The sequence below is a fragment of the Leucoraja erinacea genome, chromosome 21 (genome assembly GCF_028641065.1).
Source record: "Leucoraja erinacea ecotype New England chromosome 21, Leri_hhj_1, whole genome shotgun sequence".
Classification (NCBI taxonomy): domain Eukaryota; kingdom Metazoa; phylum Chordata; class Chondrichthyes; order Rajiformes; family Rajidae; genus Leucoraja; species Leucoraja erinaceus.
Window position 1 is genome coordinate 37,733,151 of NC_073397.1, and position 15,222 is coordinate 37,748,372.

At 42.1% G+C, this 15,222-nt stretch overlaps 1 protein-coding gene across 1 annotated transcript; it reads right to left on the minus strand.

The window, feature by feature from the left end:
* Positions 1 to 12,461, minus strand: srsf6a (serine and arginine rich splicing factor 6a). The gene is made up of 6 exons (XM_055652694.1): positions 12,277 to 12,461; positions 10,201 to 10,397; positions 9,503 to 9,621; positions 9,212 to 9,414; positions 4,547 to 4,642; positions 1 to 1,179 (listed from the first exon to the last, which is right to left on the minus strand). Exons 1-6 carry the CDS (start codon positions 12,381 to 12,383, stop codon positions 822 to 824), a joined length of 1,080 nt encoding a protein of 359 aa, XP_055508669.1. The 5' UTR covers positions 12,384 to 12,461; the 3' UTR covers positions 1 to 821.
* Positions 12,462 to 15,222: the final 2,761 nt, after the last annotated feature.

Below are 15,222 nucleotides of genomic sequence, written 5' to 3' on the forward strand. Positions count from 1 at the left end.
TTGCAATAAAATATTTTATTGAAACCATGCATATTTCAAATATGTACCAGGTGTAAAAAAATCCATGCATCTGTAAATGCTGGGCTGCACAAAGATCATCAACCTAGATCACCACAGATTACTTACTCATTATGTGGAAGGTCATGCATATTTGATTGCGTATCATACAAAATGTGCAGTATTTTAAGTCACTGGCCTACAAAGCTCTATTCAGCTGCATGTAAGCTTGACAAGGAAGCATCATTAGTATGTACGGCAACACAATATATACACCAACCGCCACAACATGTAGATTTTGAAATTGGGCATTTCAGGGATAATTACACAATTACAACCCCTCTCCATACAAGTATTCCTTTGCTTTTTTTTCCCCCCCATAAAGGTAATACCAGGGAGTTTAACTGGGTCATTTGAGTGTGTGGGAGTTCAATAACATTGGTTGTAATTTGAAAAGTAGATTTGTGGCACTAAAATAAAGTGTGACTATCACAGAGTTCTGTGGCAGCTCTTCATGCACAAGACTTTGTGCAGCATTCAAGCAATCAAATGGGGAAATTAAAAAAAAAAAAACTATCCTCAAATAGCACATTGTTTTCTTTAGCTTTAGTATTTGGGGGCAGGGGGAAACAACTGCTATACTTGCACTTATTGCTTAACAATTTAGTGACCAGATGGTTTATATACAATTATCCCTATACTGCAATCTACACTAGAAAGAAAAACACCAGTTTGGAAAAGTCTGGAGTCTCAAAGTTACATTTACATGTACAGCTACAGTAAGGAAGAACTTCCAACAGACTTCAGTCAGGTGAAGTAGGTTGCTACTCCTTGGAACCAGACCTAGATCTAGACATTGACCTAGACATTGATCTACGAGAGTTGGATGGAGACAAGTTCTCAGATTTTGGTTTGGATTTCACAGGTGACACAGGAACAGATGCTTCCCGTGACCTCGAGCGGGACTTTGAACGGGAACGAGATATCGATTTATTTTCACCATTACCATTAACTTGAGGGGACTTAGATCTGCTCTTTGACTTTTTATTCAAGTCAGATTTTGATTTACTTGGAGATGGGGAACGAGAGCCGTGATCAGACTTGACTTTGGAATTACTTCTTGACCTGGATTTCCGCTCAGGAGTCTTTGATTTGGATCTGGAATGCCCCTTGCCCCGAGATCTAGATTTAGAAAAGCAAAAAAAATGTTAAAAAGTGCTCCATTTCATATTTTGCACATTTTACAGATTTAATTTAGCAAGAATTACCAAATTGGTCTGTCATTCTATCTAAAGGTTTCTTACAACTAACAGATTTAAGATATAAAATGTAGTTTACTGTGTAATGATCAATTGCCTACATTTCAGCTGGTTCTCCGTTTGAAAAACTATCTCTGCTCGTGAACTGAAATAACCCCCTGGTCTTGCTTGCTGCATCTTTAAAAACTCATTCGCAAGCACACCAGTTGACTGCTATCTAGTAGCTCACTGAAGACATGCATTCACTTATTTAATAAACAACAAAATTCCCAAAAGCTCTTATTGTCAAAAAACATCCAACATAAAATCCTGACAAATAACAGGTACTGGGACAAAAGATACTCAGGAAGTTGATATAACCAAAATCAACACCTGTAGATAAGAGAGAAAGTTTGTCATTAAGTTTCAAATGATTAAACCACATGAACTGTTAACATTCTAATGTCCACATTGCTAGGAAGATCTGATCACACCCAAAGCAATCAGCTGATGAGCCCTGGCTAATCAGAGCAAGATCAAATCTATTTCCACATTCAACTCCCAGGATGAACCAAAAATAAGGTGCTACAATTTAAATTAAAAAGCACAAATGAGTAACTCCACTCAATATTAAAAGGAAGCGAAGATGTTAAAAGAATGGTGCTTAAAAATGTGGTTAATTTCTAAGAATCAACGGAGACCAGTGTCAGCACCAAAACAGATTGATGACCATGACATGAAATTAAGTGATTTTTCCAGAATTAAACAACCATCACAGGTTTTGGTTCGATTTCTCAATTCTAGTGTACTAGTGGTTACATTAATCAAGGACACAAAGATGTATGGACATTGATCCTTGCACCACCATTAATGGCCAACTCCACTGACAATTAAAGACAACTTCAACCTATTAAAAATAGAAGAATTATCCTCCTCTCACCACCATGCAGTTAAACACAAGGAACATGGAAAATAATTAATGTTATAGTGCAGATATTGCTTTGAACCTATATAAATAAAACAGAAATAAACAGAAAATGTAAGAAATACTTAGCAACACTTTTGTGGAGGGCAAGATAGAACAATGTAAACATTTTAGGAAGAGAACCTTTCATCTTCAATAGGAAGTTAGAAAACAGAAAAAAGAGAAAATGTAAATCTGATAGGATGAAGACCAACAGAAAATAGAAATGTTGAACAAGGAAATAAAGATTTGTTAACATCCTTCTACCTGGAGGTGGTGTAAATGGAGGGACAATTGACCAGAGCTCTCTGGCATTACCACACGTCTCCTACGTCACCAATTTCAACTCTTTGGAAGTTCTCTACTCCCACTTCAACGTTCTCCAAACCTACGTGACAATCTTCATCTACCACCTCCAAGATCCATGATAAACTCACTGCCTCAATCTGTTCCCATTTCAAACCCATTTCTTGATAATTATTCTTGTTTTGTCTTCCATCCATGAAATTTCAAGATGCCTGCTGCCACTTTGGCAGTATCCATTTCCCTGATCCCACCTCATTAACATTGATGTCCAATCCTTCTCCTCCAACCCTCAGCAAGTTCCCTCTGCCTCTTCCCTGAACAGAGGTCCACTCTTTCTCAGCCACAGGATTCCACGCAAGTACAATCTACGGCCATCTCTGTGAAACAATATTTGTACCAGTCATGCATATGGCACCCCCTTCACTTCTGTTCTGGTGGATATAATTAGATTGATTCTGCTTCTTGCTCCCATACATAACTCAAAACATTTTACCACTTTTGCTATAAATTCCAACACCATTCTCGTTATCACCTGAATATCTACGATTCCTACCCTTTTCAATTTATTTCTGCATCTCAGGGGATACGTTAGCAAACAATATCATAAACAAAAAGACATTTTCAGCTTCCCTAACTGCACTCCTACAATCCTGTTTGCTACATTGGATTCCTCAAATTTCTCCAACACCATTCTGATGATACTCTCCACACCTACACTCACGAGATATCTTCCTTTTCTCTTTCCCTCGACTCCATCCTAGGACCCAAGCAGTCTTTCCAGACGAGGCAGAGGTTCACCTGCACCTCCTCAATTGCATCCACTGTTCTAGGTGCCAACTGCTCTACATCAGTGAGATCAAGCGCAGGCTTGGCGACCATGTCGCCCAACACCTCCGCTCAGTTCGCATTAACCTAGCTAATCTCCCAGTGGCTCAGCACTTCAACTCCCCCTCCCATTCAGAATCCGACCTTTCTGTCCTGGGCCTCCTCCACGAGTCCCACTGCAAATTGGAGCAACAGCACCTCATATTTCACTTGGGTAGTTTACACCCCAGCGGTATGAACATTGACTTCTCCAATTTCAGGTAATCCTTGCTTTCTCCCTCTTCCCCTCCCCAGCTCTCTCACAGCCCACTGTCTCCGCCTCTTCCTTTCTCCTTCCCGCCCCCCAACATCAGTCTGAAGGGTCTCGACCCGAAACGTCACCTATTCCATCGCTCCATGGATGCTGCCTCACCCGCTGAGCTTCTCCAGCATTTGTCTACCTTCCTTTTCACTTAATCATGGGTCCCCTCACCCTAACCGGCATGGCTCTTGATAGCATTCCATTTTCTGCATTTTTCCCCAATTCACGAGATCGATCATTCGACTTACACTTCCTTAACAAGGTAGACCCAGAGATATCTATTATTCCTCTTTCAACATCAAGAGCCACGTCCCTCTATTGTTCATTCTTCCAACTCCACCATTTCCTTATGCAGCTGCAGGAAATTATGCCGAGCCACTAGATATTCAACTACGTTTAGTGTAAAAACAATACTTTATAAATGGTGGATTTTTAATAAAAATCTGTAAACCAAGATAATCTGCGACTGGGACGAATAAACCCATACCATTGCCATTTAATTTTTCCATGGAAAGTATGGATGGCAGTGACTCCCAGTCCAATGTGCGAGTGCTGCTGATGACCAACTGAATCTATTGTTTGTGAGCTGCATCAAACAAGGTGTAACCTCGGCAGAACACTAGCCCTAACCACAATTCAAACTATTTTAAATTGACAGATGCCACCCTGAATTTAAAAGTCATTTCAAGTTTAATATTGAGATGAGCTAAGTTTTCAGCATGAAAATGCATTTAAGTTATATCATGCAAATCAAAAAGGTCCAATGCTTGATAGCTCATCTCAGTGTTTAAATAGCAATCAAGAGGAATTTCTGGAACATTAAATCACATTGCTAAAAACCAACAATTCCCACGTGTTACATAATGTGCCCTCAAAGAACACAGTCTACCAAACAAAGCAACTCAATGTACTTACTGGGAACGTGACCGGCTCTTTGAGGCAGTGCCAGATCTGCTGCGGGTACTCCTACGACTTCTGCTACGAGAATGACGACGACTTCGAGACCTGGATCTGTGAATTAAGATACACTAAATAGTAAAAATGGTCATCAAAATAATGATAAAATTATTTTTTTGGATACTTTCCATTGAGATTTGCACATTGGGGTGACCATTGCACAGTAACATCTAGTTGGGATGATGGTTAGGCTAACAATTCCCTGGAGACTTCTAGCTATTTCCTAAACCAGATGCTAAGACAGGTGGACCACAATGGCTCGTGCTTATTCGGTGCTCTCACGGGCTATGGAAGTTGTAAATGGCCTTGTGCTCCATTCAAGGGATTATGTTTGTCAGTAGATGGCACAGTGAATGCCCCAATGCATTGAGTGTGGATATCAAGCAGCAACAAGAGTGTGTCTACAAGATTGTAAGAGATCAATCACCTGTCAATGCATACAAAAGAACTGCAGGTGCTGGTTTAAATCAAAAGTAGACACAAAATGCTGGAGTAACTCAGTGGGTCAGGCAGCATCTCTGGAGAGAAGGAATGGGTGACGTTTCAGGTCGGAAGGGTCTTGATATCTATGCAATAGGCGCATAAGGAAACTGCCTAAAACTCAAAAAGAAAGATATGTATGAATGCAACTTTATTGGCCTTAATAACATTATGTATGCGTAAGCATTACTGCCATACAAGAAAACCTGCATCTAATTTGGCTCGGACACAATGGGCCAGCCAAATGATCTAGGTCTACATTCTAGAGCTCACAGAAAACACTATAAAAAAGATGGGGAAATTTGATGTAGGCAATGTTAGTTTGAGGAGCAATTTACAATGGGCACGACCCTGCTTGTCATCTACCTTGGCTTCAATGAAAGGGGAAAACAAAGTCTTGGTATAAACAAATACAAAGACAGACAAGTGCAATCCCACCCTACCATCAATGAAGCATCACAGTCTGATAAACTGCAAAATCTCTGCAATGGGGATCAGAACACTTTATTTTGATTAGAAACAGGAGTCCCACCATACAAACACACCATCTGAACCATTTCTTCAATTTTCAATGTTCCAGAACAAATCCACTGCCTCCCTTCTACCTTCCATCTGGATAGACTCGGCTTGTACTCGCTAGAATTTAGAAGATTGAGGGGGGATCTTATAGAAACGTACAAAATTCTTAAGGGGTTGGACAGGCTAGATGCAAGAAGATTGTTCTCGATATTGGGGAAGTCCAAACAAGGGGTCACAGTTTAAGGATAAAGGTGAAATCTTTTAGGACTGAGATAAGAAAACCATTTTTTACACAGAGAGTGGTGAATCTCTGGAATTCTCTGCCACAGAATGTAGTTGAGGCCAGTTCATTGGCTATATTTAAGAGGGAGTTAGATGTGGCCCTTGTGGCTAAGGGGATCAGGGGATATGGAGAGAAAGCAGGTACAGGATACAGAGTTGGATGATCAGCCATGATCATATTGAATGGTGGTGCAGGCTCGAAGGGCCGAATGGCCTATTCCTGCACCTATTTTCTATGTTTCTACTTGTCAACACAATGATTAATATTTCGGTGCAATACTGCAGAACCTGAATAAAGCACATTTATGTCAAACCTATCCCAATTTACTTGGATGTACTTAATGGTATTAATCAAAGTGAAAGCCCTTTAGCATCCTGGTGAAGAAAACGTATTTTAATGCTAGAGTACTCAAAAGAAACATTGTTGTTTCTACATTTCTGAATAGAACCTCAGTGGGCTGGAGAGCATCTCTGGATAACATGGTTCTGTGATGTTTCAGGGAGAGACCCTTCCAAAGCTCAGCACATAAGATCATAACATCACCTATCCATGTTCTCCAGACATATCACCTAACTGTTGAGTTACTCTAGCACTTATTGTATTAACCTGGTTTCTAACTGAATGGAATCTGGTTGCTGAGTTTCCTAACAGTGCAAGATCTGAAGGGAGTGAATATTATACAAATTTCCCTTTTCCTCCAATGAACACATCTCCTCAATCTATGTTCCATCCAATCATAACACTGAAATTGTTAGATCCTTGTGCTACACATTGTACAAGCATAAAACCCCAACAAATATATTCTGCCCATTCACCCATCCCCTTTGCTGAGAATCTACTACAGCAGCTACCTCCAATAATGTATTGTAATTCATTCCCCTCTCCATCTACTGCACCCCTATCAACCAAACGGCAAAAATCTGAAATTAACACAAAAGACGCCAGAAAGTAAAATAAGGTCCAACAGCATCAGTAGAGAGAAAAATAATTAGATGTTTCAAATCAACTTTTCATCAAACAAGGAAAAGTTAGATATCAAACATATTTAAAGCCAGAGTGTTTAAGAAGGAACTGCAGATGCTTGAAAATCAAAGGTACACAAAAATGCTGGAGAAACTCAGCGGGTGCAGCAGCATCTATGGAGCGAAGGAGATGGGCAGCATTTCGGGCCGAAACCCTTCTTTAGACTGCCAGAGATGGAAAACAGATGATAATATGGAGGCTAAGCAAAACTAAATTGCAAGTGTTAACTGTGGCAGCTGAGAAGCTTGTTAATCACCAAATGATACTAATCAGCCATTATATCTAGGTATGTTACAAAGCCTACCTGAATCGTGGCTGAGAATCTGTCCCAGCCCCATGTGCGCGATGTTGGCGCTGTTTAGAGGGGGCGGGTTTAAAACGCGATTTTTACTAGGCTGTTGCAATCGAAAATGTTCAGCCTAGTAAATCATTAACGGAAAATCGCTGAAAGACCCCGTCGCAAAAGGTATTATTAGTTTTTATGGCCTTGTATAGAAACATAGAAATTAGGTGCAGGAGTAGGCCATTCGGCCCTTCGAGCCTGCACCGCCATTCAATATGATCATGGCTGATCATCCAACTCAGTATCCCGTACCTGCCTTCTCTCCATACCCCCTGATCCCCTTGGCCACAAGGGCCACATCTAACTCCCTCTTAAATATAGCCAATGAACTGGCCTCAACTACCCTCTGTGGCAGAGAGTTCCACAGATTCACCACTCTGTGTGAAAAAAGTTCTTCTCATCTCGGTTTTAAAGGATTTCCCCTTATCCTTAAGCTGTGATCCCTTGTCCTGGACTTCCCCAACATCGGGAACAATCTTCCTGCATCTAGCCTGTCCAAACCCTTAAGAATTTTGTAAGTTTCTATAAGATTCCCTCTCAATCTCCTAAATTCTAGAGAGTATAAAGCAAGTCTATCCAGTCTTTCTTCATAAGACAGTCCGGACATCCCAGGAATCAGTCTGGTGAACCGTCTCTGCACTCCCTCTATGGCAATAATGTCCTTCCTCAGATTTGGAGACCAAAACTGTACGCTATACTCCAGGTGTGGTCTCACCAAGACCCTGTACAACTGCAGTAGAACCTCCCTGCTCCTATAATCAAATTCTTTTAGCAATGAAAGCTAACATACCATTCGCTTTCTTTACTGCCTGCTGCACCTGCATGCCTATTCAATGACTGGTGTACCATGACACCCAGGTCTCGCTGCATCTCCCCCTTTCCCAATCGGCCACTAATAGTTATAGTAGTTTAAAAATCACTCTCTCAACCCGCGACCTCTCGCAGCCCCAGGGTTTTATAAAGCAAACAATTAAAGGTATGTACCTTATTTTTACATTAAAAGGGGCTTCTTAAGAACCCTGTATATAAAGTTTTCTATAGCGAATAGTTCATTTTGGGCTCTTTATATCCCGCAGTGTTTTTCTGGGCATTTGGGGGCACAAATCCATTGCAATGTGAACGTTCTAAACCAGCGCGTTCACAAGAACCCACTAGAAAGCCGATTTAAATTGACTTCACACTAAATTCCTTCCATTTGGCCTATAAATTGATGTAAATGAGATTTAAAAATCATGTTTTATTGTGAATTATTTGTGAATATTATTTGGTCACTTAGGCTATTTAAAAATGTTAATCATTTATTAAGAAATGGATAGATGTTTAGATCTAGTAATTGAAGTTTGAAATTAGCTACAATTGGGTAACTAACTAATTATATGCTTTAATTTCAGGTCCTCCAAGTAAGATTATTTTATATTTGTTTCAGAATGGTTCAATCTACGATAACTGAAAATTTCATTCAGTTCTCTTAATTTTTAAGAAGGTTATGGGTTTTTGACTGTCCTCGATCACAGCATTTTTGTTATGTCCATAGAAAATCAATAGGGAACAAGATGCTAATTTCGAGTATGAAAATGGCCATAACTTTTTTATTACTTGAGATATGAAAGTGAATTAGGTGTCAAATTAAACTTATTGTTATGCTTTATCTGATGGGATAAATTGCAGACTTGATTTTTTAAATCTCAAAATGTTGTAACATTGCTACTATATCTGATTAAACTACCTACTTCTCATCTTCCAGAATCCCTCACAATCCAGTTTTCCCCACCAACTTTCCTTACCCAGGAAAACTATAAATGCTAGAAACAAAAACAAAGTCATGGGAACACTTTGTTTTAGATAGTGATACTTCAAAACAAAGTTCAATGTTAGCATCTATTCTCTCTAAGCTGCAACTGTCAATTTCCCACTTTTTCTTCACAACTCAGTATGCGATCAAGCTGTAAAATCAGTTCTGAAACTACACGCTCACCGGGATCGACTGCCAGAGGAAGAGCGTCTATTACGGGGCCGGTCTTCAACCAATCGTATCTTTCTCGCATTGATTTCACTGCCATCCAGCTTGTCCAGAGCCCTCTTCATATCAGAGTAGGATCTGAATTCAATAACACCTTCATTCATACGCTGCTTATGAGCATCAGCATATGTCACTTCACCCGCTTGTCTCATGAAATCCTTCAAAGGAAAAAATAAACAAGTTAGTCAGAACAATGATCTTTAATGCCAATTTATTTTAAAGTTGTTTAAACAATTCAAAGCCTACTTTTAGATCTTGCCAGCTGCAACGACTTGAAAGATTTTCAACGATGAGCCTGAACTCAGTTCGGACAGGTGGCCCATATTTTTCTCTTCCATTTCTTCGATATCCATAACCACTGCTGCCTTGAGGTTCAGAAAGAAAATCAGTAACTACTCAATTAAAAATCTATCAAATTTTAAATGAGACAAAAGAAAATAGATCTGAATATTAAATAATCTTGTTAATAATTACATTTTCTATTTGTTTTTACACAATATTCTATAATTATGTACCATGCATGTCTGCATATGTTTTGGCAAAAATTAAAAACTAAATATTCCATTTATGTACTTACATTCTAGCAGATTTTAGAAGTTTGGTATAACACACATATGGTAACAGGCACTTAGTTCAGATTAACCAGATATGTCTAACCCTTGGCATCCTCATCACCCAGGGTCTAATGGCAAAGGCAGCTGTCGTCATGGCTTCCATTAGGTCAGCCAAACGCCAAAGGCTACATAATGTAAGGTAAAGCCAAGGTCAATCGGAACGGGCAGACATCTTATCCGCAATGGATTCTTTCAATTAAAAAATCAAGGTCTTATTAACAAGGTTTGGATGAACACTTTCATTGTAACAATTTAAATAATAAAACACCACTGGAATTTTTTAAGCGAATTTAAAAAGTAAACACAAGTCATGTTGAATAAATCACTCACTGCGACCGCCGCCGCCGCCGCCTCCACCTCCGCCGCCACCACCACCACCACCATAACCACCACCACCATAGCTGCCGTCACGGCGTGGTCCTCTCGCATGCTCAACTATTATACGCTCTCCACAGAGCTCCTTGCCGTTCTGCTCGTAAACTGCATCATCTGCATCACGTGAGTCTTCAAACTCAACAAATCCATATCTGTGGTAATTCAATAAAAATATCCATAAGTCATAGTAGCGGGTGTAGGGCATTCGGCCCATCAAGTCTACTCAGCCATTCAATCATGGTTCATCTATTTCACTAATCGCACTAATATTACTAATCTGTGCATGTCCCATGTGACCAGAAAAATACACCAACTTAAAAAGGACCATACTTGGCAATTGCTTCCAATAAAGGTTATGGCAGTAAGATTAGGTAAATTAAAACAGTGTAAAATAAAATTAAAGTTAAAAACATAGAACATAAAGGGGGCAAAATGCACGTGTCACTGTATTCCCATGGACAACGTTAACAGCAGAAAAAGTACTAGTCTTCTTTTAAATCGGTTGATTGTTAACATTAGATATGAAGATGCATTTGTGTACTGTGGATGAAGACGAAGATAAAAACTGTAAAATCCAAGTAAATAAAGCACATTTAAAAATCATTAAAATAACAAAGACTGCAGATGGTGGTCTTGTGCAGAAAACACTGCTGGAGGATATGGGGAGAAGGCAGGAACGGGGTACTGATTGGGGATGATCAGCTATGATAACATTGAATGGTGGTGTTGGCTCGAAGGGCTGAATGGCCTACTCGTGCATCTATTGTCTATTGTCTAACCCACTGGGTCAGGCAGCATCTGGAGAGGGAACTTCAAGTCTGAAGAAGGGTCCCAATCCAGAACATCACCGGTACACAAAAATGTTGGAGAAACTCAGCGGGTGCAGCAGCATCTATGGAGCGAAGGAAATAGGCAACGTTTCGGGCCGAAACCCTTCTCCAGAACATCACCTGTCCATTCCCCTCCACAAATGGTGCATGACCCGCCAATACCCTCCAGCATTTTTTGATCATTAAAATAATGAACATTATTCCAAAACACATGATTCAGCTCTCTGAAAGAAAATCACCAGATCTAATTTTCTGCTCTTTCCCCAACCCAATTATTTTCCAAATAATTATTCCCTTTTTGAGAAAATACAGATTTGTGATCCTTGGTGCATTTCACACCAAAAACAACTGGTATTTTCCATTGTATTTAAAATTGGTCACCAAAAGAGCAATCTCTCAATTTATTCTCCTTCGTGATTGTTATATTCCAGTTTATTGTTTGGAGGTATATTTAAGGCAACTTTAATTCCAAAATACAGATTCGAGGTCGTTTTTGACCGAGAGCACCAGGTTTTGCATGAACCGTCCGAATACTGCTGCTTTCGACAACCAGACGAGCACAATGAGCGATTGGTTAAAACACACAAACCACAACAGAATCGAAACCCTCTGCCAGACGTCCACGTGGAGATCCATCTATCTCCCAGCTCCGAGGATCTCCAGCCGAAGGGGGCAATTGTTGGGGGACAACAGGACTGGAAATCTCTGCCAACCCATGGAACAAGGACAGGTGGGACTGACTGACTGCGCTCCCCCCGCCCCGCACACGACTCCGGCCGGCGCTTCTCCTAATAAACCCCCCGGCGTGGGGAGGGAGAGACTTCCCCCCCATCCCCACCCTGTGGCCCCTACCCTCCTCTCTCTCCCCGCCCCGAGCCACCTTTCCCCCTCCGCCACGTCTCCATCGCCCAGCCCGAGCCCACTCGCCTCCTCCATCTTCCTCTCGCTCCTTCCACCTGGAGCCGCCATTTTCCCCGCTCCACGCGGCATTCTCCCCCCCGGCCGCCGCCCCTCTCCCTCCATCCTCCTCCCCACCCACCCGGGCCCAGGGACGCGTGGAGCAGGCCTGTGGCAACAATGGAGCGCCAGGCCCAGCCGCCGCTACTAGGCCCGGCCTGGGCCCCCCGCCGCCTACGCCAGGCCGGCCCGGCCACATCGCCACCCCGCCGACCCCCCCCTCCCCCCCCCCCCCTGGCCTCACCCGTTCTTCAGGTCCACTTCTAGCAGCTTCCCGTAGCCCTTGAAGAACCGTTCCAGGTCCTTCTCGCGTACTTGGTAGCTGAGCCTCCCGACGTAGACGCGCGGCATGGCGGCGGCTGCTGCTGCTCGGCGCCGACGGACGGACGGACGCCTTCCTCCCGCCACAGCGCGCCACACGTCGCGTCACCGTCTGCTGCGCACTACGTCACCGCTTGCTGCGTTCCAGTCGTCGCTTTGTGTGTTCTACGTCAGCGTGGCTCGCAAAGCACGTTGGTAGTTGTAGTCCGTTTTTGGATATCGTCGTCAACTGTCTTTATATCGTCTGTAGTCACTCAGATGGCGGGGAAGGATGATCTCATTAAGATGCACAAGATGAGGAGGGGCACGGATAAAGGTTTAGCTTTATTATTGTCACCTGTACCGAGGTGCAGTGAAATGCTTTGTTCTGCATGCTGTCCAAACAGACAACAGACAATAGGTGCAGGAGTAGAGGCCATTCGGCCCTTCGAGCCTGCACCACCATTCAATGTGATCATGGCTGATCATCCACAATCAGTACCCTGTTCCTGCCTTCTCCCCATATCCCCTGACTCCGCTATCTTTAAGACCCCTATCTAGCTCTCTCTTGAAAGCATCCAGAGAACCGGCCTCCACCGCCCTCTGAGGCAGAGAATTCCACAGACTCACAACTCTCTGAGAAAAAGTGTTTCCTCGTCTCCGTTCTAAATGGCTTACCCCTTATTCTTAAACTGTGGCTCCTGGTTCTGGACTCCCCCAACATCGGGAACATGTTTCCTGCCTCTAGTGTCCAAACCCTTAACAATCTTATATGTTTCAATAAGATCCCCTCTCATCTGTATGTAGCAAAGGGAATCTTTCGTAATTTTTCCTTTACTCATTTCCCCTTCTTTATATCTTTATACTCCCAATTTGTCAATCCTTCCCCCCCACAGATCAGACATACCACACATGGGCGGAAATCCCGAGGGGGTGGGGGAGACGCAGGGGGACACCCTCCCCCCCCCTTCCCCCCCCCCCCCCCGTGTTTTGAGAGGTGGGGGACAATCCCCCCCCCATGTTTCATGTCTTGAAACATATAAGAGTGTTTGGAAACGCTAGAGGCAGGAAACATGTTCCCGATGTTGGGGGAGTCCAGAACCAGGGGGTCACAGTTTAAGAATAAGGGATAAGCCATTTAGAACGGAGATGAGGAAACACTTTTTCACCCAGAGAGTAGTGAATCTGTGGAATTCTCTGCCTCAGAAGGCAGTGGAGGCCAATTCTCTGGATGCTTTCATGAGAGAGTTAGATAGAGCTCCTAAAGATAGCGGAGTCGGGATATGGGGAGAAGGCAGGAACGGGGTACTGATTGTGGATGATCAGCCATGATCACATTGAATGGCGGTGGGCTCGAAAGGCCGAATGGCCTACTCCTGCGCCTATTGTCTTTGGTCTATACCCTAGCTTATGGAAGGACCATTCAAAAGCCGGATAATGAAGCTGTTCCTGAGATAACAGAGGGAAAGAAGATCTTCCTAAGTGAACACTCCAAAGTATTTTTCTCAGGGTAGAGGATTCTAAAACTAGAGGGCATAGGCTGAAGGCGAGAAGGAGAGATTTAAGAGGGAACACATGGGCAACTTTTTAACTCAGACGATTGTCGGTATCTAGTATGAGCTGCCAGAGGAAGCTTTAGAAGTAAATATAATTTGGTGAATTAAAAGTCATTTGGACAGATATGTGGATAGGAAAGGTTTAGTGGGCTACAGGCCAAATGGGTATGCTAACTTGGTCCACATGGACAAGGTCGGCCAAAAAGATTGCTGCCATGCTGTACTGCGCTATTAATAAATAATTTACCTATAATCGTGATGAAAGTAACTTGTCTTTAAATCAAAACAGAATTTTAAATCGAAACAGAATTTGATTTACTAAAGCAATACAGCGCTTTCTGGAAATCTGTACAACAGAAATATTGAAGGACGCCCAAGGCTACACAGCATCCCTGGAAAAAGAAAACTTTGCATTTCAGAAAAATCTAATTTTTAACAGAACTTTACTTTTCAGTTCAGGGCGAGCTGTAAGGTGGCAGACGCAGCGAGAGATAGGCACAAGGAAGAGGTAATTAACTCATCTGCATTTTGGCAATCAAGAGATTGTCAATTCTAACAAAGTAAAATTCATGAATAAGAGATGAAGGAGAGAAGATTTTCACATAAACCTATTATCTGGCAAGATTAGGAAAGAAGGGCTGGATGGGATACAAGTATTGGTATGAGGAGTAATTTAATCGACATGTGGTAAGGGGGTAGACACAAAAAACCTGGAGTGACTCAGCGGGACAGGCAGCATCTCTGGAGATGGGTGACGTTTTCCATTCCTTCACGTCACCCATTCCTTCTCTCCAGAGATGCTGCCTGTACCACTCAGTTACTCCAGTCTATCTTTGGTTTAAGCCAGCATCTGAATTTCCTTCCTATACATTGTAAGAGGATAGATAGGAGGCATCTAGTCTTCTCAGCAGTAATTTCCATAACTGAGAAACATATTTAAGGTAATTGACTGAAGAGTGAATTGACAGAGGCTGAAGAATTGCCTAAAAGAGTGATGAAGGCAGAAGAATCGCCACAGGTACTGATATGTAGACGATCATAACCTACAACCCAATGGACTGAGAGCTCGGTCTGAATGGTATTGGTCTGACTGGCACTTATACCCGTGTGACTACAGTAGGCCAAATGACCTAAGCTGTAAACTTCTTTCATGCTATAGTTTAGAAAGATTATACCCAATGAAATACTTTAATTTCACAGAGACAAAAATTGATCAATTCCTCTTTTTAATAAGAGGGTGGTGAATCTGTGAAATTCATTGCCACTGGCGGCTGTGGAGGCCAAGTCATTGGGTATTTTTAAAGCAGAGATTGATAAATTCTTGATTAGTATGG

Bases quoted from the DNA above. Each gene is read 5' to 3' on its own strand.
- srsf6a (XM_055652694.1), bottom strand. From the start codon at position 12,383: ATGCCGCGCGTCTACGTCGGGAGGCTCAGCTACCAAGTACGCGAGAAG. The intron at 10,398-12,276 runs GTGAGGCCAGGG...GAATTACCACAG, and splicing joins GAAGTGGACCTGAAGAACGG to ATATGGATTTGTTGAGTTTG. The intron at 9,415-9,502 runs GTAGGCTTTGAA...TTTCCTTTGAAG, and splicing joins GCAGCTGGCAAGATCTAAAA to GATTTCATGAGACAAGCGGG.